Genomic DNA, 23,900 nt, shown 5'->3' with positions numbered 1-23,900 from the left:
TCGACTTAAGGAGAAAGAAATAGCTCAAGGTTATTGATTATACTGCAGGTTACAGCATGCATCCTAATTACACATTCATTAAAAAAAAATCCCAAACCATATCGTTGGCTCACTTTCATGCTGTACCAAAAGTACATACATAATTATAGTCCAATGAAAAAAGGGCCATACAAAATTGATGTCTATGCATTTCCTCTTGACTTCCCCATACTATACTCCAGTATCTGGCTCGTATCTCAATATTCAATGTTCTGTCCTCTGAGGTGTGTGCCAGGAATCCTAATATCAACTCTCGCATTCATTGTCCTTCCGATTCACTATATGGGTCACTGTGACAATGACATTCGTAATCAGTTTGTGTGTGTCCCTCTCTTCTCCTCTCTCTCCCTACCTCTTTTTCAATTCCTCCTTAACCTAATAACCTCTTTGTCTTTCTTTCGCTCATCTTCTGTCTTCCTTCTCCGTCTGTTATCATCAGGCCCAGATGTACAACATTTACACTGGGGGAGGGCTACTGCACGTGCTCTCCCTTTCTAACCTTGAACGAAGCAGCTTGCTAACCCAATCAACGTCAGTGAGGTGAATATAGATTATTATTAGTTTAGCTCAAACTCATTTCATCACCTCAGAGAAGGCAACCCCCTATAGTGTATTTACTAAAGTACCTTCCAAGGCATGAATAGACAGTTAACCCATTTTGGGCGGGAACCGCTTTGGTGTTAGCTATTGAAAAAAGCTATTGAAAAATAGCAGCTCTACAAGCTCATAGCGCGCCACCGAGTGGCGCGCTATGAGCTTGTAGGTCTGCTATTTTTTGAAAAATCGAAGAACGACTGACATAGAAACATAGCTTTTTCAGAAAACTGTCAAGATGTAGAAGACATTTTTAGAATCTGATCTCAGGTCAAAATGGGTTAACCGCCAGTGGTCTCCAATAAGATTCATCACAGTGATAAATCTCATCACAGTCATGTAATTATAATTTGTAGGCAGGAGATTAATTAGGAGACGAGGCACGGGAGAGGCGGCGAAATTTGCCAGAGTACAAAGTTCAGATAACAGGTGCGAGAAACGTGAAGCTCCAGTGTGAGATTCATGACATACTCTGACCGGCAGCACCCCACTCTGAAAACCTGTGTCCTAGGAAGCAGACATGAAAGAACGCACACACGCAGATGCGTGAGACGGATTTCCGCAACCCTCTCACTTACCAATGGTGTAGCCTCGCTTCAGTTCGCCACACCGCGGGCTGAAGCGCTGGGAATTGGTGGCATTGTTTTCCCGAACCGCGAGAGCCGTGGCTGTCTTTGCAACAGGTGGTGTGGCCTTGTTGAGGGATGAGCTTGGCACCAGAGTCGAGGAGAACCCTTGATTGGCAATATCCACCGACTGTGACTTGTTCTTCAGTCTGCTGGGAACATAGTAGAGAAACAGCCCATTCAAAAAACATTCATTTTAAGAAGTATTTTTGGTGATGCCTCGGGCAACATCCCGGTCATTACATAGTCATACATCATCTATAGCCTACTGTTTAGGAATGCAAACAAGAAGTAATGAAAAACGGCATGAATATTGTTTAACCCATTAAGACCTGAGGCCTATTCTAACACCCCCCCCCCCCCTCTCTCCATCTGAAAATGTTTTGTGCCAGGGACCCCCTGAAGATTTGTTAAGACATTCCAAATTATTATTTTTTTTTTCCATGTTAACATTTATGTGGTTTGATTATTGTGAAAAATATACCAATGAAAGCATATATAAAAAAACAGTTACACAGTATGACTTTAGGTTCATGTTCATTGCAAATGTGAAATTATCCATGTCATTGCAAACACAAAGGAAATACAGGATGGCCATGACCATGGAAGGACATGATGGCTGAAGGAGGTTTTGTGTAAACATAGTAAATGACAAACGTGTTAATCAAAGAGCATTCAAGGTTATTGATATTGATGGGTTTGCCATTGAAATGTAATTGAGCAAGACATTTTTTGCAGCTACAAGGATTTTGTGAGAAGAAATCAATAAGGTAATCACAATCTTGTTAAGGGTGAATTTATTTACATTGCCCTGCTCATCAAATGCGAGAGACCACTTATATAATATGTAAGATGTAAATTGTAAGATGTAATGGCAAGATGTAAATGGCATACAGCCTCACTGAGCTGGGTCAAATTAAAGCTACCTAGGTCATTTCATAATGCCTATTAAAATGACGACAAGATTAAGAGTAGGATTCGGAGAATTTCTAAATGAGATCAGCAGGCTAATCCGAGCAGGTAATCTGAAGTTTGTAGAGTGGTAGGCCAACGAAGGCCTATCCAGTCAGCCATGTTACTATACTGTACATGCAAACATGTAGGCATTCACATGCACATAATGTACTAAATGTACTAAAATACATTTAGGTATTATCCCTTATACCTAAATGTATTTGTCATTTTTTACTATTTTGAAAAACATTTTAAAATAGTTCAACTAGCCGATCTACATTGAGACATTGTGAGCTTGTAGATCGGCTATTTGAACTATTTTAAATGTTTTTTGAAAATAGTAAAAAATGGCAAATTAGTTTAGGGATAAGGGTTAAGGGGTGGCGCAAGATATAGCCCGTAAAGTTATATGCTTTAGTCTAAACTTATGGAGTTAAAAAAGGGAGAGAAAAGACAGCCAAAACACCAACATTGGTTAGTCCATTCTGGAAAAAGCCCTGAAACAGCAATACAAGATTCCCAGCACTCCGCTCTGTTGCAGTTACTGTACTTCCAATCATTCGGGTAAAACTGCTGAAGCCAACAGAATCGTTCCAGCCATTTCACAAAAGTGCACATCCCGGACATAGCATGCACATCCCCGGACGGACATAGCATCTACAAGCTAATGAAAATGCATAATCTCCACAGAGATGCTGTCCTCCCCTTTTCCCACTCTTTACAAACTGAAGGACAGCATACAGTTGGGTGCCACCGATATTGTCCCTTATCATTTGACCCATTTAGGCCTGACCTCAAAATTTTAAAAAATCCTTCTAAATCCTCCAGTTTTCTGAAATAAATATTTTCACGATTTTTCAAAAATAGCAGACCTACAAGCTCGTAGCGCGCCACTCGGTGGCGCGCTATGAGCTTGTAGATCTGCTATTTTTCAATAGCTAAATTATAACATAATGTTTAAAACACCAAAAGGGGTTCCCGCCCAAAATGGGTTAACTGTCCTTTTGCGCAGATCACGCAAACCTCAGCAAAAAGAAAAGGACAATATCGATGGCCTCCAACTGTAGATGAACACACACAGGGGAGACAATCATTGCTGGATGAGATGAAAATAAAAAGCCAGGTAAAATTATTAAGTTCATGGTCCACAGATCATTTCTACAAACAAGTCCCCAGAGTCTATTTAACAAACACTATAATTACCATTTCCATAGAAAAAAAAAACTAAAAACATACATTAACATATTGGATTGCACTCCCTAAGAGCTATCATCAAGAGCTAATGCGAGCTGGGAGGCAGAAAGCAAAACAACTTGAACTGTATGCCAGGTACTGCCAATGGTGGTTTTGACGAAGGTGGGCGTGCTTGGATAGCATAAAATGAAGGTAGTGTTAATGGGTATGCAGGACAGCAGAGAAAGAGAGAGAGAGAGAGAGAGAGAGAGAGAGAGAGAGAGACAGGGACAGAGAGAGAAAGAGAGAGAGATGCATTAGACTTAGCATGAAGTCTATTTCCAGTCCCTTAGGAGTTAGCTCTAATTACTGTCTCATCAGTCGAGCAGAAGCCCCTCTTCTAGCTCCGTTTCACTGAGCTGCAAGGCCAACCGGTGTCTAAACAGACTGCGGTGGGTGTGTGACAGAGAATGAGAGAGGATGCATGCACCCCATCCTCTCTGGGTGAGACGGAAAGAGAGGGAGAGACAAGAGACAGAAAAGTGAGATAAACACAGTCAATGTGCCAGGGCATGGGCATGTGCATGTCAAATGGAGCAGAGGAACTTCGAAAGTAAAAGCAGAGAGAAGCTACAGAATGTAACTTTTTCTCTGTGTGTGTGTGTGTGTGTGTGTGTGTGTGTGTGTGTGTGTGTGTGTGTGTGTGTGTGTGTGTGTGTGTGTGTGTGTGTGTGTGTGTGTGTGTGTGTGTGTGTGTGTGTGCGTGTGCGCGTGTGCGTGGCATAAAGACAGTGTCCGACCGTTACGTCTCAAACTTTTTCTACGGAATAACTGTAATTTTGGTCGAGCAACATGGTCGTACGACAAATTATACATACGGCTCAACACCCTTGATCATTCTTAAATCATACAAAACACAAGATCATAATGTGTCTCCCTAGGGTTACATGTTCTGAATCTCTCACACAAAGAATAGAGAGAGAGAGCGAGAGACCTGGTAGAAGAGTGTAGTGGGTCAGAGGTGAGCCCTGACAGATGGTAAACCACATAATGATGTAATGGACATCCTTTGTTTACAGACAGCTTCGGTGTCTCAACCACATGGCCCGCTTAACATCCAGGAGTTCCGCCGCCCTAGCTGATAATCCCAGGTGAGTGCACCATGCCGTAAACAGAATCGCTCCTCAACTGCAAAAAAATACCCTGGCGGGTAATTGTGGCAGGATTAAGAAGCTTTCTTCTCACACCACAGGTGATTGGCTGCTGCTTGTGACGCCACTGGTTTGTCATTGTTTTAAAAATAGTAAAATATTAAGCTTTGAGTTCACCAGTCTCTCCCCCGACATAACAAATCAAAGGAGATACGGTATAAATGCGTGTCAACAAAGCTACTAGTATTGGTTTCTATTAGAAAACTCTGTCTCTTACACTTTGAGTGCCTCCCGCGATTCAGTCTAATGTCTCAAAGGGACGTTTTCTCCAGTTGTCACTGAGGGCAACTTCATTCAGGGTAAAGACACTGTGTTGAAAACGTTCCCATGAATCCGAGACATGTTGCCATCACAAAGCCCTTCAAAAGGCATACACGTTGTGCTCCACGGCTACAGCATAAACATTATTTTGTTTTTGGTGCTACATTCAAATGTTTGGTTGGTTCGTAGCACACATGTCACGCAAGTTTCACAAGTCCACAAATCTGATGAGTTGGGTTGGCCAATATGATCTAATATGGCAAATAGAATCCCTGCGTGCTTTCAGCAGATTTGTTTTGTAGTGTTCACAACGAAATTCAGAGGAAGATGCTTTGTTTGTCTTGTTTGTCAAAGAATAAACATATTGGGTTTTTTAAGTAGTCCATTTGACAATTTCAAAGTGTCGGGTTGTGTGGTGATGACATTGTAATGTCGTTGTTCATTACGTAAAATACCCAATGACGTTACTCCAACAGACTGCCATCATGTCCCTATTTTTGGCTCGTCATTATATAGGACAGAGAAATAGAGGAAAATAAACGCAACCGCATTTTGCTTTTCTCCGCACTGCTTTGCTCTGGCCTCTCTGCCAGGAGGCCATTGTATATACAGTATGAAGCACTGCCAAACTGGCTTCCGCAAAGATTATTCAAATCTACAGGGATCCACGTGGTTTGGCAAAGGAAAAATAAGCAACAGGAAATTTGGGGCTCATTCAAAACACGCTTTCGCTCCCCTGCTAAGAAGGATTAGACCTTGAAAAAGGAGACCATGCTCGTCTTCACTCTTTGCCTCGCAACAACAATATCATATTTGTGTGATATTGTGGTGGTGGTGTTTACTTAAAGCTCTAGATATAGTCCTGGGCTGTATGGATCCCATAGGGGACGACGTCACACCCCCCTTACTGTGCTGGCAGCAGAATGACCCGTCTGATAGCAATAACGATGCCTCGGAGCCCCATTACTATGAATGCTGTGCTTATGTAACTTTGAAGGAAAGCAGAGGGAAAAATGTATCACATTTATTTATTGTAAAGAAACCTCATTAGGTGGACAAACTACAGTGTAACCCAACTGTATGCACTGCAGTGGTACACAGAGTCCCTTGTGAGAGATATGAACATTTGTTGACGGTCGGTTAACATTATGTGCTGCTCGTGTGTAGCGTGCTTAGTGGTTAGACATACAGTACAGTGTGAAGATGGCCTTGATGGAGTTATACGTACATTTGCAACATCTACAGAGCACCAAAATTTCAAATTCTCTTTGTTTAGAGAAAATAAGGTGTTTACATAACAGAAATGCCTTCAAGGCCATGTTATGCTATGCTTTCAGGGTAAAGCAAAGCAAAGCAAAGTTCTTTGTTTACCCAGGGTGAATGGACTAAGCTCGACAAACTTGTTTACAGCCAGACCCTGCTCATAGAACATTTCATGGTAGGGGTTCAATGCCTTGCTCAAGGGCACTTCAGCGGTGGTAATTTTAATGTGCCGGTCCGGGGATACGAACTGGCGACCTTCCAATAACAAGACCGCTCCGCAAACCGTTCGGCCACCGCTGCCCGCTGGTATCACTCTTTGTGCATTACCATCTTTCTTATCTTATTGTAAATGCACAACAACTGGCAACCTATTTCTTTCAGTCTTGGTAAAACAATTATGAGTCATTAATAGTAACTGTGTGACTATAAATGCATATGCATAGCCATATGGTGTGTATTTATAGAATACTCTTCTTAGCAACCATGGATGAAGAATTGAGGAATTGGGCATCAACTCATTAAGCTTGCATTCTTTTGTCCTCCCTCAATCCTGAGAAAATGACTTCCTTATAACAATTCCTCTCAAAAACATTATTTTAATGTTTGTGCCATGTACTGGGGTTGTGTTGCCATACAAAAAATTATTCACTTTTCTGGGAATGATTGATCTAGTCAAGCACATACAGTAGGGACGCAATGCAGATGTGTCCAAAAGTACAAAGTCCATTCCAGGCAAGCTAAAGTGAAAAATGTATTGAAGGGATTTCAGTTTAGATGATATCCCAGGCACACAATCATAACAGCACAATTAGACAACAGTGGACTGGCTTAAGCCAAATAGAGATGAATCAATGTGCTGCCCATCACGCTATAACCCTGTTTCTGATACTGACACGTGGAGAGAAGGCAATAACAACCTGCAGCTCAGTATGTTAATGAGAGCCTCTGGAGTCCAGAAGCCTAATGAAATAGTCCCGGACCCCTGCTCTCCGCTCTGTGGCTGGGACCCCTTGGTGTAATGATCTATGGAGCTCTATGGCCCGCCACACTCCTCTGCCCTCGCTAAATGCCAGAGCGGCAATTCTGTTGTCAGTGGGGCTGTTTTGAACAATGAAGCCTGAACGTCGACGGCTTGCTTATCAGAAGCGGCGAGACGAGGAAGAGGCAACTGACAGACAGAAAGCAAATGAAAACGGGAATGAATTTATGAGTGATCAGTTTAAAAGTAAATTTAAAAGTAAATGCCTGACCTTCTTCAAAACTAGAATTATTGAGCATAAGAGCAATATCAGAAATAATGATGAGAAGTCTCCAGTGGCCAGGCATTTCAATTCTGTAAAACATGACATTTGTACTTTGAGATTCGAAGGTTTAGAGATATAATAGTCAATCCACTAAAAAGAGGTGGAGATAGAGACCGGGTTCTGCTTCAAAAAGAGGCTTATTGGATCCACTTCTTAGATACAGAGTTTCCTAAAGGAATGAATTAAGAGCTTTTATTGAATTGCTTTTTGCAATTGAACAGTTTGGAATCTATTACTTTTGTAATTGTAAAATACGAAAAACGTAATACTGAATATGAAATGTATTATATTATATGAACCGAGTGAATTGATTTCACAAATGAGACCCAGCTGTGATCTGTCGCTTAGCTAGCCTATCTTCTCTGTGAGACATACTCTAGTTTGAAACGCTGAGGAAGGCCTGCGTGCCGAAACGCGTGTGTTTCTCTAGGTGGACTGCTGCTGCATGTGATTTCATGAAATAAATAAACTTTATTAAGAGAGTGCGGATATTCCCCTTTTTCCATTGATCAAGAATCTGCACCCATCAGCTACAGAGACTCAACTTGACTCCCTGTCTAGACTATCGCTCAAAAAAACATTACTTTAAATGCTGAGGTGAACAATGTGACGATGTGACACAGATGTACCTCTCACATCCGCCATTAGCCATGCAAAACATTAAACAGCTTGTATGTATTAACCAGAATTAAGTATAATGTATGTTATTTCTAAAGCCCTATAGATCACCAAAAGCTGGTTTTCAAAAAAAAGAAGTAGGACGTTAATTCCTGAGTCCTGACATACATTATATCTCCTTCTAATGCCGGCAGTTCAGCAAAATGATTGAGCTTGGCAGCATTTCAGATGTGGTTCTTGCTATACTGTCGACCTTTTCTGTTTTGCATTTTGGTTCCAACAGTGGAGGCAGACGGAGGTCAACTGCTGTAGCCTATTTTGGGGGTGAAAATAGAGCACAAGCTACACAGGTCTCCACCAGGTCTGGAACATTTATTGTGTTTGGACAAAATGTGTAGGAGTAATATATAAACGTTTACTTTTTTTTCAAAAATGTGCCTCCTGGTGGTGCTATAATAGGGGAATGCTGACTTCTAAACGGGCCAGTCCTGAAAACTTTAGATGACAATCGTATTCAATTAGGATGGAATATGAAAAATCAAACAGATCAAATATGACTGTGTACAGATGTGCGTGATGTATGGATAAAATCTGTATATAAAATCTGTATATAAAAAAAAATGTTGGAGACATTATGAGAACAGAGGCTGTATTTGAGATCTGTCAATTTTCTAGCTCAAGGGAGGAGAGGACTGTTGATAACGAGAGAGAACTCTAGATGACCTCAGACACCTGGGGGAATGTTGCTTGCTGGTACTTGTGCTGTGTTTTACTACACATGCTATTAGGGCATATTGTACGAGGTGAACATAAACAGCAATGTAATCACTTGATATAATCATTCATGAACCTATATACAGAGTGTGTGTGTGTGTATATACTGTATAAAATAAAGAGAGAGAGAGAGAGAGAGAGAGAGAGAGAGAGAGAGAGAGAGATGGCCCCCACCCCTGGGGACCTGTACCCCCCCTGGCACTGCCTGTCCTCCTCCCAGCAGTCCCCCCTAATCCTCAAGTCTCTATGGTTTTGAGTGGATGGCTCATCATAGTTGTTGTGGTAGAAGCAAAGAAGCATGTACAGCCGCAAGTATGCCTCCTGGTCCAAACTGCATGGTTTGTCAACAAACTCATCCATATGTAGAAATTAACCTCACACCATTCCATGTTGGATACATGCCTCTTCAAATCAGATCAGGTTCCGCCTCAACATTTATAAAAACTAAAGGCCAGGTTATTTATAATGTTATATAACATAATACCGTATTCATAACCCGATTTGTATATTTTATTTAAAACATGAATAAAGGCTGTTTAAAGGCGTTATCATCATTAATTGTACTGTATGTGGCAGAGAAAATGATGGAGTTCACCTCCCGCTCTCGCCCACGGCGGGGCGGGGTAGAGCCCCACGACAAATAAAGAAATGAGGTCTCCGAGGTACCGAGACTTGTTGGGTACGATTCTGTCCCTATCGGTACATAACTCCTGATAACGCGCCGATTCGACTGAAGGTGACTTCGCAATGTTCGGCACGGCGACTCTCTGGGCGGTGCCTCTCGTGGCTCAAGTCACCTTCAGGCGGCGTGTGTCGGTGTCGGTGAATGGTTTTCCAATAGGGAACAGTGCAAGATGGGAATGAATGTCCCGCCCAGTTATGCAAAACCATTGGTGACACGTTTATTCAATAAAGTAATTATTTACCAAAAGAATGGTGTGCGGGCCCTACCTCCTTCCTTATATGTTGTTTTCTCATGCCCCCAATGTAAGCGCCTTTGGGGACTTTGGGGATATTATTATTACTAGAACTCGACCGGTCTTGCTCTAGCTCCACGCCACGCCATACTGTACTGTAGCGCACTGTACCTTACTGTACTATACTTTACTGTACCGAAATGTACCATAGTGTACCATACTGTACACACAATTACGGCTGGAGGGCGAGACACTGTACACACAGACACATGTCGATGTATGTAGTTAAGACTGAGGATAGGAAAGTGCGCACGCAAGCACAGAAAGAGACAACAATGCACGATTGCACGGGCGTACAAACGATTAAACACGCACAGACAAACGTTTGCAGAAGCACACGCATGCGATGCAACATGTTATGTTGAGCGGTTTCTGTGGCGCGAGTGGAATGCTCACAGTGCACACAGCAGTAAGCGAGGGGTGAAAGGGGGAGCTGTGCTCTGTGCTGGTGGTGTTTGGAGATGGTGGTGTGGAAAGTTGTGACGATTTTGACTAGGGATGGAGCTCGATAACCGATACCAGAAAAATTCCGATAACAAGCTTATTGAGTACCCGGTATCAATAAGCTTTGGGCTTATCAAGCCTGTTATCGAGCATAGTGGCCCATGATGTCATGTTTAAACAATCAAGACAAGAGGCGATCAAGAAATAAATGTAATCATCCATGCTGGCACAAACATGTCGGTCTAAAAGTGTATGGATACCTGCCAACCAACGCTGTCCGGGTAAACAAAATTACGCTTTTAAAATTTAAAGTGATGGTACACACATTAACCAGTTTCTTTTATATTATTTTTTAGTAAAACGGTAAATTGCCATCCATCTGTTAGACAAGTTCTGTATTTGAAGGCCCTAGTAAAAAATACTGGTTCTGTTCAAAATGTATTGTCTCCCGTCTTTCCACAAAATAATAGAAAATGCTCGATAGTGGGCTCGATAAGAACCCGGCTCGATAAGCCTGATCGATAAGGTGATCGTTATCAATAAAAATGAACAAGCTCCATCCCTAACTTTGATGTCACAGTAAGATTGTCATTGGGCAGTTGGATCGTGTTTTGATTGTAAACAATATTTATACAGTAAATATGACAGTTGTGTGGATGCAATGTAGTGCATCTGGATTCGGGTGGCATTCTGTTTTTTTGTGCATGGAGAGATGTGTGCTAACAGAGTGGTTTGGTAGGAGAAGGAGGACGGATAAACGGGCACATGGCTTTGCGAATGCTTTCATTAGAGTAGTAGGATTATAAAAAAAATGTGTGTTGCAGTAATTTGCAGGCCAACCACAGAATGCAGCTTGCATAAAGGTTAAATATATTATACAGTATCTCTACACCCTGCCCTTGCTGTGTTTAAATAACATTCTTGGCATGCATGCACACACGCCAGACAGGCAGACACAGCTTGCACAGTGTCTTTCAAATCAACAACACCCAGCTGGTTGCACAGACCCATACCCACACCCACCTACTAACGCACGCACGCACGCACGCACGCACGCACGCACGCACGCACGCACGCAGACTAGGAAGACATAAGCAAACACAATGCCCCACCAACCAACCACCCCTCTAGCTGCATCTAATGATTTCTCCATCACTTAGCAGCATCTGCCAACAATGTAGGACAACTGTGTTCTGATCAAAAGCCAGTCCATGAATCAACAATTCGGCCCATAAACTCAGCCGGAGGAGCGACTGCTATTCATTTTCTAAAATGTATCAATATCAAACACAAACACCCCCCAGCCAAGACCTTTCAGTTCACTAACAGAAGGCATGGAGGGAAGGAAAATCACTCCGTTTCATAATTTGTCTGGATCCAACTCCAGGGCATATTCTCTCTCATACACTTTCTGTTCCTCTGTGCATCAGTCAAGCAGCAAAGTACACACACACACACACACACACACACACACACACACACACACACACACACACACACACACACACACACACACACACACACACACACACACACACACACACACACACACACACACACACACACACACACACACACACACACACACACACACACACACACACACACACACACACACACACACACACACACACACACACAGTCTGTCGACAAATCCATCTTGCAATCGCACACACATATGAATGTGCAGTTGCACATTTTGTTTTAATCTTGATGATTATGGCATACAGCAAAAATCCATATCATGTCTATCTATCTATAAATGCACGATGCCTCTGTGTGTACCTATGTCTGTAATCCACGTAACTCGAGAAACGTTCCCCCCGCCGACTTCAAACCCTCCACCGCAGGGAGTTCAGCCCGGTGTAGAGTTGGTCGGACACACGGTTGTCCAGAACCGCAACAAAAGGCCTCTGCTCGGGCTCTGGCCAGGTTCCATATACAGAGCTGGCCTGTTCTGACATCACAACACTCCATATTTGGGCATGCCTGACACGGGACACAGAGTCAGATACAGAAATCTCCATATATGGGCATAAAAGGGACACAGACAGATGGGTGGAACGGGTACTCTGACACCCGTACAATGGGGTACCCGTACAAATCTGGATCTCCACCGGTCTAGTATATTTGAATATTACATAAGACCACCACATTTATAATACAGGTCTGGGACTCTGGGCTACTTTATTTGAACACATTATTTCAACAATGGGGCATAGCATGGAGGTGATCAGCCTGTGGCACTGCTGAGGGGTTATGGAAGCCGGTTTGCTTTGATAGCAAGCTCATTAAAGCTCATCTGTATTGTTGAGTCTAGTGTCTCACATTCCTAACAATACTCTCTATGAATCTAAAATATATGAAAGTTTCACTTTTTGGATTATATTACATGAGAAAATCTATACTTTTCCACAACATCAACATTTGTTTGGATTAATGTGTAAGCTATATCTCACTTAAGGCCATACTGTATGCCATTCTTGTGTTTTCCTTTCCCTACCTCACTCTATTGACCTGTTTCCTATGGCTCATAAGTCTTTGCGTTTTGTGTGTGCATAACTTCCTCTTTCTGTGTTGCCAGATTTTGCAAGAGAAACAAGTGGCCAGGTCTATGAAAACAAGCACAAAATAAAATAGCAGATCTACAAGATCACAGCGACACATATGAGGTTGTAAATCTGTTATTTAAAAAAATATAGAATAATATTCAATTTTTTTTAACATTTAACAAAAATGGCACAAAATATTATATATTAATCTGGGGTTCCTTGACGTGAAGAAATGTGGGAACCACTGGTTTAAACATTAGGAAGCAAGCTCAAATAAGCAACTATACTGTACACTTTAGAAACAAGCCCAAAAAAACACAACCAGCAACTACCAACAATTTATTTACAAGCGACTTTACAGAAAAACAAGCCAAAGGTCGCTTATAATAAGCAGGCATGGCAATACTGGCTGAAAGAAGTGAAGCACACATAAGGAGCCCCAGTATATTCCTGGCGAAACAGGTGAATAGACATCAGGCAATGCACCAGACATCCTGTGTTTGGCTTAACATAGCACTTGTCAAAAAAGAAACATAGCACTGACACTAGTCCACTACAACCCAACCATTTGGATCACAGTTAACCACATGAGTATCTGAGCTACAAGCTTGTAGGTTGGCTATTTTTGGCGAGATATAGATTGGCTATAGTGAAGAAAAGGAGGGGCCGGACTCCGGTTAAGTAAGTATATAGGGTTTAAGTGGTTAACTTCAAACAGTCATTGATTGACTCTGCAAAGACAATGAGGTCCCAGGGCTGTATAAACCCAAAATAGATGCCAGACTGTCCTTAGACTATATTCTTTTGGGGATCTTTATGGCATCCATTTGGTAAATCTTCAGGATGCGGAAAAACATTGGTTATGTATATCCCTGACATAAAAAACCCTGTTTGAGCAGGGCCGGCCGTAGGATTTTAAGATAGTTTGTGGCCTCAAAGCACAACCACCAAACCAAAGGAGGAAATTGGGCAACTGCACACTTCAATACTTGATTGATTGATGGAATATTTTTTTTTCCCCTTTTTTTAATGATTTTTTTGTGGCTTTCGCCTTTATTTTAATATTTTTTATGGAGGGACAGACAGTAGGCTGACAGGAAATGGGGAGAGAGATGGGGGAGTGACATGCAGTAAAGGCCGTCGGGATCGGGAGTCGAACCCACGGCACACTGCCAGACTGGATCACCAGCCAAGGTGCCTGGACCGCTGAGCCACGGCCCAGGCCAATTGATGGAATACTTTATTAGCAGGACTGGTAACCGTACATGTAGTAGGGTCAAAGGTTATGCTAAAAGGAAAACAGCAATTTCTGTTCCAAATTGGAAATGCATCAAAAGCTTATTTCATGGCAATGATGAGATTGGTTATTTATTTATGGTCATCTCCCTGGACAATAAATTCTGAACAGAACCAGTATTTTTTACTAGGGCCTTCAAATACAGAACTTGTCTAACAGATGGAAGGCAATTTACCGTTTTACTAAAAAATAATGTGCAGGTTGGTGCCTTCATGGTTTCCTACGGCATCGGTGTGTGAATGGGTGAATGCAATGCATCTCTGTAAAGCGCCTTGGATAAAGACGCTATATAAATGCACCATGTTATGGGCTACCTTATTGGAATGACACAGAGTCCACTCATCTCTTTTATCTCTGGGCCCTTGTAGCAATTCCAGTACCGAGCGCTGACTCTCACAGAGTCCTCATAACCTCAGAAAGTCCAACTTTGGTAGCGGCCAGACGTCACTGGGGTTGAGTCTGTGCTATCAAGATCTAAACTGTGTTCCTGTCCATCTCAACCAGCCAAGGCCTGCAGAACCATCTACTGCCAATAACCAATGAAGCAACCACGACCTGACCACAATGACACAATTTCCAGAAGCTTAGCTCTGTTGTTTAGGCCCGTACACGCCTGGCTGAAATCCTACAAAGTTACCAACAGGACTGCATGCTCAGTACATTCAGCTCAATGAATGCAGCTCAATTTCTTCCCTTCTTCTCACCTCCTCTACTGTATATACTGTACCTTTTTTATTGGTTTTTGATCATAGTTTATTCTTGCATTAACGTCATCGATTCATTCATTTCTCTTTATCGTGTTCAGCATTTTAAAGAATGCAGTTGAGGGTTTTACATGTAAACTATTCAAAGAAAATGAATATTATATGTCAACAATGCACATTGTTCACTTTAATCATATTTGTATTGATGAATGAGTCCGACAACCCTGACTATCATCGTTTGGACAGTACTAGGATCACACACACACACACACACACACACACACACACACACACACACACACACACACACACACACACACACACACACACACACACACACACACACACACACACACACACACACACACACACACACACACACACACACACACACACACACACACACACACACACACACACACACACACAGTGTTCTCACAGGGCCTTGAATTTGTTACTGCCGTTACTGCAGTCTTCCAGCACTCTCCTCCTCGTTGCTAGCCACAATCCTGCTCCTGAGCTCTCATTCGCTGTGCTGTGATGACAAACAGCAAGATGATTGGTCAGCTGGTTACGGCGTCATGCCACTGTGGCTTGTGGTGGTGCAGAAAAGAGAGATCTGTGTATTGGCAGCTTTGGACAGAACCTGGAGTATCATATTTTATCATTACAGTTAAAACAGCAGCAGGGTAAGAATGGAGGGAAGGGGAGGGGGTCTCAGCCATCATGCTTAGGGGCTTTAGATTTCGCATTTGAATTTGTTGTATGTACATACGGTGTACAAAAAAAACATCTGACCAATAACAGGGGTGCATCACTAAATTCACATGTGGCATTTTCATATAATGTGATCATGATTGTGATGATTTGTTTTATGATTTGGTCATATTTCTCGACCTTGCTACACATTGTCTCTTTTACACGCAATAGAACAAGGTATGTTCTCCCTGAAGGGCAGAGGAGCAGGTCTGGACACCTCATCTGACCCAGAGGAGAGGTGAGCTGATGACCCAGAGGAGAGGTGAGCTGATGCCATGATGCTCATCTGACCCAGAGGAGAGGTGAGCTGATGACCCAGAGGAGAGGTGAGCTGATGACACAATGCTCATCTGACCCAGAGGAGAGGTGAGCTGATGACCCAGAGGAGAGGAGAGCTGATGCCATGATGCTCATCTGACCCAGAGGAGAGGTGAGCTGATGACCCAGAGGAGAGGTGAGATGATGCCATGATGCTCATCTGACCCAGAGGAGAGGTGAGCTGATGACCCAGAGGAGAGGTGAGCTGATGCCACGATGCTCCTCTGACCCAGAGGAGAGATGAGCTGATGCCACTATGCTCCTCTGACCCAGAGGAGAGGTGAGCTGATGCCACGATGCTCCTCTGACCCAGAGAAGAGGTTAGCTGATGCCATGATGCTCATCTGACCCAGAGGAGAGGTGAGCTGATGCCATGATGCTCATTTGTTAATGCACAACCCCCTGACTGGCTGCCCACTCTAACGAGCACAGAAAGCACCCCTTCATGCCACCAGACCCAGCCCATCGCATCTGTACCTGGATAGAAATGAGCAAAGCCGAGCCCTTTAGTCTGTATGGTCAGGCTCCATCTCTAGCGAGTTCACAGTTCACACACATTATACTCACGAGCACACGCGCACGCACGCACGCACGCACGCACGCACGCACGCACGCACGCACGCACACAGGATTTTATTATTGTCCATTATATTTAAAAATGTCATGGCATGAGTTACAAGCTATTCAATAAAGTACTCTAACTTTCTATGTCTCTCCAGGGTCAAGAACTATCTCTAAACTCCCCTCCCTCCTGATCCATCCATCCATCCATCCATCCATCCGTTCTCTGAATGTCACAGCCATGGTGGTGTGCGTCTGGTGTCTGTGGACTCTGCTCAGTGTGGCGTCAGCCGTCGCCCTGCCTGCTACATCTGTTCGTTCTGAAATGGGCACCGATTGGCTGCCCGACGGCGGCAGCATCTGTCGTCGCCCCATGCCGCTGGCACCAGGCCAGCAGATGAGGTCACACAGATCGTGGACGTTGTTACAATTGTTTAGGAAAGAAGAAAATAACGAAGGGGTTGATGTGGAAAGTGAAAACGGATACTAATGAAGTAATGATTGGCATTGGTAAGTCTTCATATGGTAAGCTTTATTGTGAACCTGGCTGGGGGGGTCCAGAGTGTGCGTGCGTGGCGGTGGGGTGCACTCTCACACTTCCGCCTCCTCCTGCTCCTCCTGCGTTTTCTCTCTCATCCCATGTCTCTCTGTCTTTCACTCTATGTCTCTCTACCACTGATCTCTCTCTCTCTCACTCCCTTATCCTCCGTCTTCCCCTCGCCCTCCCCTGTACTTGGCAGGCAGGTTGGCACAGGAACGCCAACACCTTGCCCTTCTGCAGCAGGTGTCGCAGCGGGTACATTCTACACCTCACTGACATTGACACAGCACGACTGCTAGCCGGCTCCGAGATTCACAGTGGCACATTTATACTACGGATGTAAAAAAAAACATGGTTGTGTTTTTGTTAGTGGTGCAACCACTCCTATTGACAGCTGCGTGTGTCTCTGGCTGGCTGGCTGGCTGTGTCCCTGGGTGTGTCCCTCCCTGTGTCCGAGCACGAAAATAGCTTTTGGTTGGTTTTCACAACCAACACACACACATATTAACTGTATATATGATGATTTAGGGTGTTACAGTACAGTACAGTGACATGGTGACTCTGTCATTTCTCAACTGTTTCGGACGTGGGGCGGCTCGCCGGAACCGTGCTGGCCCCCTGGGCGTGTTCCTGGGGGTCTGGATGTTCCGGGGACCCCCAGGGACCCCCCGGGGACCCCCACACGGTAACTCATCTCTCGACCGTTTCGGACCGTTTCGCCTGTTCCTGTGGGTCTGGAACTTGCGGAGAAACCTTGGAGACCCCCACACGGAGTTGCACCACTCACTTTACATGGGTGTGACGATGTGTTGCGAGCTTGTAGATCAGCTTGTTTTAAGTGGTAAAAGAAAATGTTCAGTTCACCTATATAAATATTATTTTATGTTATAATAGTTTGAGTTAAATAGAAACTTTAATCAAATCTAAGTTTTTAAATTGATTAGTAAATGTAAAACTTTCCGACAAAACATCGGTCAAAACATGGGTAATTGGTGGTCTAGGACTCGACAAAATCGGGATTATCGGACCCAAAAATCTGCCATCAGCCTGGCCTGGGCCACAGCAAAAAAAAATAGAAAAAGTGCCCCTCAGGGCACAGGTCTCCACCAGGCCAGGTGAGGTTGTGGCCTCCTCGTGGCGCTATAATGTGAAAAGAGTGCCATTTCTTCATACGCCTTTGATTGGGCCTTTGATGGTGGCGCTATAACAGGCCGTTCTGGAAAATGTGTGTCAGAGGTTCATCGTTGGCATCCATAGAGTGTGTGTGCAAAGTTTGGCATTGACCGGGTTAACGGTGCCGGAGATTAGCTGGTAATGGACGCGCGCACACACACACGCACACGCACACGCACACACACACAGAGTGCAAAACATACTCTCTCCCCATGCCTTCTGCCTGGTGGAGACAAACATACTCTCTCCCCATGCCTTCGGCCTGGTGGAGACAATAAAACATACTCTCTCCCCATGCCTTCGGCCTGGTGGAGACAATAAAACATACTCTCTCCCCATGCCTTCTGCCTGGTGGAGACAAACATACTCTCTCCCCATGCCTTCGGCCTGGTGGAGACAAACATACTCTCTCCCCATGCCTTCGGCCTGGTGGAGACAAACATACTCTCTCCCCATGCCTTCTGCCTGGTGGAGACAAACATACTCTCTCCCCATGCCTTCGGCCTGGTGGAGACAAACATACTCTCTCCCCATGCCTTCGGCCTGGTGGAGACAATAAATAAAACTGAGGTAATAAGTCAATGTGTCAAAAAGAGAGGAGAGAGGCGAAGTGTGTGTTGGGAGGGGGGGGGGGGGGGGGGGGGGTGGCAATGACCCAGAACAAGATACAAGAGAAGGGAGGTAGGAGCTGGATGCACAGGATCCAAATGGAGAGTGACGGGGGCGACAGGGCAAGGAGGACACATCAGAAAGAGGAGGAAACCAGAGGAGGTCTCCTGGGCACCTGCCAATCAGAGCCAATGGAGTCTCCTGCCAACTCACTACAGACCAGTAGCATAGTCGCTCCCTCCATTGACCCCAGGACTAATTGGGTGTGGTGCTTGTCACTGCAACTCAATTGGTTGTCAATGTGTCAATGACCCAAAACAAAATCACTGTCTGTCTACCAAACACTCAGTCCTCGATTTTAACGTCTTGTATGGTACTGTATGTTTTCCAGCTAGACTACATTTCAAATAACTAAGTAAAATAAATAAATGTATATATATTTTATATACTCGAAATTTCCTCAGGATGCTAAAATGCATGACTTAAGTGAAATTGTGTCTAGCACATTGTGCATAGCAACAGTCAGTCACTGAACCTCAAACATGACCCGCAAGCGCATGCTTTTCATCTACCTTGAATTCACCCCTTCTTGATGCATTAGTTGAGCACACACATTTTAACAAGTAATTTTGTTCAATGACACCATAAAGATAATATTGTACTCAAGGTTTCTAATTATCCGTGACGGTTATGGGGTCAGGGGGGAGGACAGGAAACGAGCAACAGAGCAAGGGAGAAAGAGAGAGGTAGATGGCACAGGAGAGGGAGAGAGAGAGAGAGAGAGAGAGAGAGAGAGACAGAGACAGAGACAGAGACAGAGACAGAGACAGAGACAGAGACAGAGACAGAGACAGAGACAGAGACAGAGACAGAGACAGAGACAGGGGTGAGAGAGATTGAGAGGGATGGACAACAAGAACAAGAGAAAGACAGACATAGAGAGACAGGACAAGAGAAAGACAGAGATGATTGATGACTGATCGTTCCCACTGGGCAGCACTTAGTGAACAGCCTGTCTTTCTGCCACTGCAGCCAGCTAGCACCATGCTGGCAGTCAACACTTGATATTCCCAGCACAGCTCAGCTCAAATGGGACATCTGTTAGCTTCCTGAAGCCTGGTCTTGATAAACCCACCTCCCTCACCATAAGGTATCAGAGGAAAATGGATGGGCTGCTCGGCTGCCTGTCCCATATTAATTAGCAGCATAAAGTGAGGGAGTTTAAATTTGAGTTTGAGGGCGTTTTGTTATAGTTTTGTGAAATTGGAGATTATGATGTGAATTATGGTTAAGGAGACTATCCGAATTGAGCTGTGTCCAGCACAGCTGTGTCATTGTAGCCATATCCATGTCATTTATCTTCATCCAGAGAACAGAGTGAGTAGCATACTGTATAGTAGAAGGATCACAGGACAGGAAGTGCCAGAGCCCTGAATCGATTGTGTTTAGTCCCTGCCGTATGGATTGCATGCTACTACAGTACGGCTTACCGCAGTGTATTAGGGTTGGACAATCGTATTTTCAGATTGTCCAATTGTCCTTAGAAATTAATTGAAAATAATTAATTGTTGCACAGCCCCAAAATGCCTTTACATTGGCAGCAATCGGCAAACATTTCACATAGTCGATCAACACAACCCTACACTGTACATCAGGTGCTTGAGGAGGTCTATCATCAAAAGTGAATCCTACTGACAGGTCAATCCAGCTCGACAACCTATAATCTACTCATCTAATACTGAGAAGAGGTCAAATTATTCCTCTTACACCACAGGGCCTTTTCTCGCTACTGATGCTCAGCTCGATAAAGGTTTCTTAAATGAGCACTGAACTCCACCTGTCCTGCTGAAGATATCAGCCTATCGAAAGAACAAACTGCTGTGGATATACTCTAGTCTAGGGCAGGGGTTCTCAACCTGTGGGTCGCGACCCCTCGGGGGTCAAAAAGGGGGTGTTTCTTTTGCAACTGAATGGCTGGAAAATGGAAATGAATAGTTTACATAGTAGCCTACACAGTGCATGCATAAACGCTTTCCTTAATGATTATATCTGGTTTCAGTATTCATTCATGATATATTTTCTCTATTATTAAGGCTATTTTTGCAGTCAGTTTGTATTGGCGGTGGGTAGGGGGGTGGAGCGGGGGCCAAAGCATCTCCGGGGGTCCCCAGCCAAAAACGTTGAGAACCCCTGGTCTAGGGGAGAATGATATAATATTCACATGTAAACATTGCAAGGGTTGTTTGTACAAACGATCTGTATTCAGATACAATTACAAAGAAAACAATGGAAAAGGACAATAGATCTATTGTCTGCATAGTAAGGCTTCAGCCTACTCCTTTTTGGTAAAAAATTAAAATAAATAAAACTGTAGGCATTGTAGAAATGTGTTTGTATCCCTTTTAAATTACCAATAAATTACAGTCATACATCACAGTATGAAAGGATAAAAGTCTGCACGCAGCTTTGCTCCTCATCGTTTAGTTTATTATAAATTATGAAGGCCAACAATGTCTGAGTTTGTTTAGGTTCTCTAGTTTCCAAAGTTGGCCACTATCCTCCTGCAAATTCACTTTCTTCTTTTTTCTCTTTTTCATTTGAATACCCGTTCTCTCAAAAGTCTTTGCACAGCCCTGAGATAATTTGTAGTCTGCAGGTAAAAATTGTACAGCGTCATTCAATGACTCAAGCTCAAGCTAAGCTTGTTTCCATCCAAGAGCCAACAGTAAACACTGAAACCACGTGAGCAACCAGGGAGACAGATTAGTGACTTATTAGACCAGCCTACGTACACGTACACTTCCAGTACACAGTCTGACAGGGGCCTTTATTCTGGGTATATCCATATGACAGGGATTAGCAGCACTAGTTCCCCACTCAATAAACTAGACATAACTGCTGTGTATATTTAGCCCCTAATGTGTCATCATTATACAACTGTGGTACTGTATGGAGTAGCCAGACTGAAAAGATAAGATAGTTGCAGAGCATAATGCATGCACATGCATATCATCACTGTCGTGCAAAAACCTTGCATCTCCATATTTCTCCATATATTTTTATGTTGTCTCTTTTTGCTTTCTATAAATGAATGCACTATTTTATCATTTTCATATAACAGTGTCAAACAAAGAAAAAATGTTTCCATTTCCTGAAAAGTAATGGCTTTGGACATACAAGGATTCTGTTCAACAGCCAGCCATCCATCCATCTACTCTACTGTATATATCCATCTGTCTACATAACATGTGTGCGCATGTGACCAGCTGCATTGTTGCCATGTCTATATGAGCAGCATAAACAGGTTGATGTCCCACAGGAATACTGCAGTTTCCGAGCAATACGTTGTGTGCACCATGAGCCCAGCGGCTTGTTGAACAACAACATGGTCACAAACGTCTCTGTAGCAAAAGGTCAAAAGGCACGGCATCACTTTGAGTCACTGGTGGAGAAATGGTGATTCTCTTAGCCTCTCTGCGCATTTCCCTTCTGGGGCTTAAACATTGATAAACAGACAGAGCTGGTGGAGGATGGCCAGTCACTGCAACACTGACATAATACAGTATGTATTGTATGTGGTCAAGGCTCTTTCCACAGAGAGAATAGAATAAAGCCTGATTGTTCTGCATGACACATGCAACATGTGGCTTGTAGATCTAAAATGGTTGCTTCACAACACAGGCAAAAAAAACAAACACATGAAGCCTACCATGCCCTATACTGGAGGCGAAAATCCAAGCAGAAATAGCAGATCTACAATCTCACAACGTGTCGCAAGGTAACGGGCTGTGAGCTTTTCGATCGGTCCATGTCGATGTTCGACGAAGATATTTCATCTTTTAGGTTTTTTTCGTAAATGAATGCCCCACTTCATCATACATCATCAACAGTGATCGGCTAGGCTTCAGCCGAGAGCAACGCTTATAGGGTTAAGTGGTTAAGTATGTCTTTGTTTTGCCCTTGTTCTGGTGACCACCTCCTCCTCCCATCCCTCCGTCCCTCTCTGCTTCTACCCCCCCTGCCAGAAGCAGGGACAGACATCCCCAGCTGAGTTCTTAAAAGAGTGGGGAGGCAGGTTGGAAGGGATGGGGGGGGTCAACACTTTCCCTTCCCACCTAGAGTCTCTCTTCTCTCTTTCTCCCCCCCCCCCCCCCCCCCCCTAGGGTCTTCTGCACCACTGCTCTGCCACCATCAATTCATCAGCGCCAATCACCGGCAAACTTCCCAAACAAACAAGCGCACTGAACTTCTGCTCCCAGAATACACATACACACACGTCATGCAGTCACCTAAACTTCCCAAGAAAACAAATACAATATCATGTAGTTTCAATCAAGCAGGAACCTTGTACAGTACATGTCCAAAACGGTTACTTTTAAGGAAAAAGGGAACCTGTGTTGCAACGGATTCAGTGGTTCAAAATGTATAAACCAATGCGTAAATAGCTGATCAACACGATGCATTGTGAGCTTGTAGATCATTTGCTACCTTTTATTTGAGTAACACTCTTGTATAACAAAATAGGGTTTCTGCCTGAGAGCAACATTGCGCAACAGCCTGAACAAGTCAAGCCCAGCACACACAGGCTGTGCAGCGTAGCAGCACAGTATCGACGCGCGTCAAGTGCCGCCCATAAGCACCAACAGGACACGGCTGCCAACTTTGTACAGTTGTAGTAAAAAATAAATAAAAACACTTGCGGCAGCACCTGGAAATAGAACATTGGCGTATCGGAGCGCCGTGCGATGCTTGAACCCCGCGTCTGACGCCGCCGGTGTGGGATAGGTCCATTGAAAATAATGGAGGCGGCTGTTTTGAGCTTTTGACCCACGCCGTTTGCAGCCTGTGTGTGTTGGGCTTCACAGAGAAGGACGGATGGAGACAGACAGACTGTTGTGTTTTACCTTGCGCACTCACACGAACACACACACTTAATGACTTGCTGGTGAGCTTATTCAACCAATAACCTCATTGGTTATGTTTTGCTTATGCCATGTGGCAAACCCCTTTTGGGACATTTCATACACGCCAATGCTATCGTGTAATGCCCTCCATCACCAGCAGGGTAAACAAATCACATATGCTGCACTCTCTTGGTGTATTAAATAACAATTGGTGCAAAAAAAAACTGCAAATGCATCTACAGCA

General features: G+C 43.8%; 1 protein-coding gene across 4 annotated transcripts in view; it reads right to left on the bottom strand.

Annotated features, from left to right (window-relative positions):
* Positions 1-23,900, bottom strand: part of oxr1a (oxidation resistance 1a) — a 177,728-nt gene that overhangs the window by 102,326 nt on the left and 51,502 nt on the right. For 3 of the 4 annotated variants that reach the window (XM_079503025.1, XM_079503027.1, XM_079503023.1), the window contains one exon: positions 1,212-1,411. In XM_079503025.1, the coding sequence (XP_079359151.1) occupies positions 1,212-1,411 (200 nt within the window). The remainder of the gene's footprint in view (positions 1-1,211; positions 1,412-23,900) is intronic. The other variant, XM_079503024.1, reaches the window with a different exon arrangement.

Source organism: Electrona antarctica (assembly GCF_951216825.1).
Source record: "Electrona antarctica genome assembly, chromosome: 6".
Lineage (NCBI taxonomy): Eukaryota > Metazoa > Chordata > Actinopteri > Myctophiformes > Myctophidae > Electrona > Electrona antarctica.
This window is presented reverse-complemented; position numbering and strand designations above follow the sequence as displayed.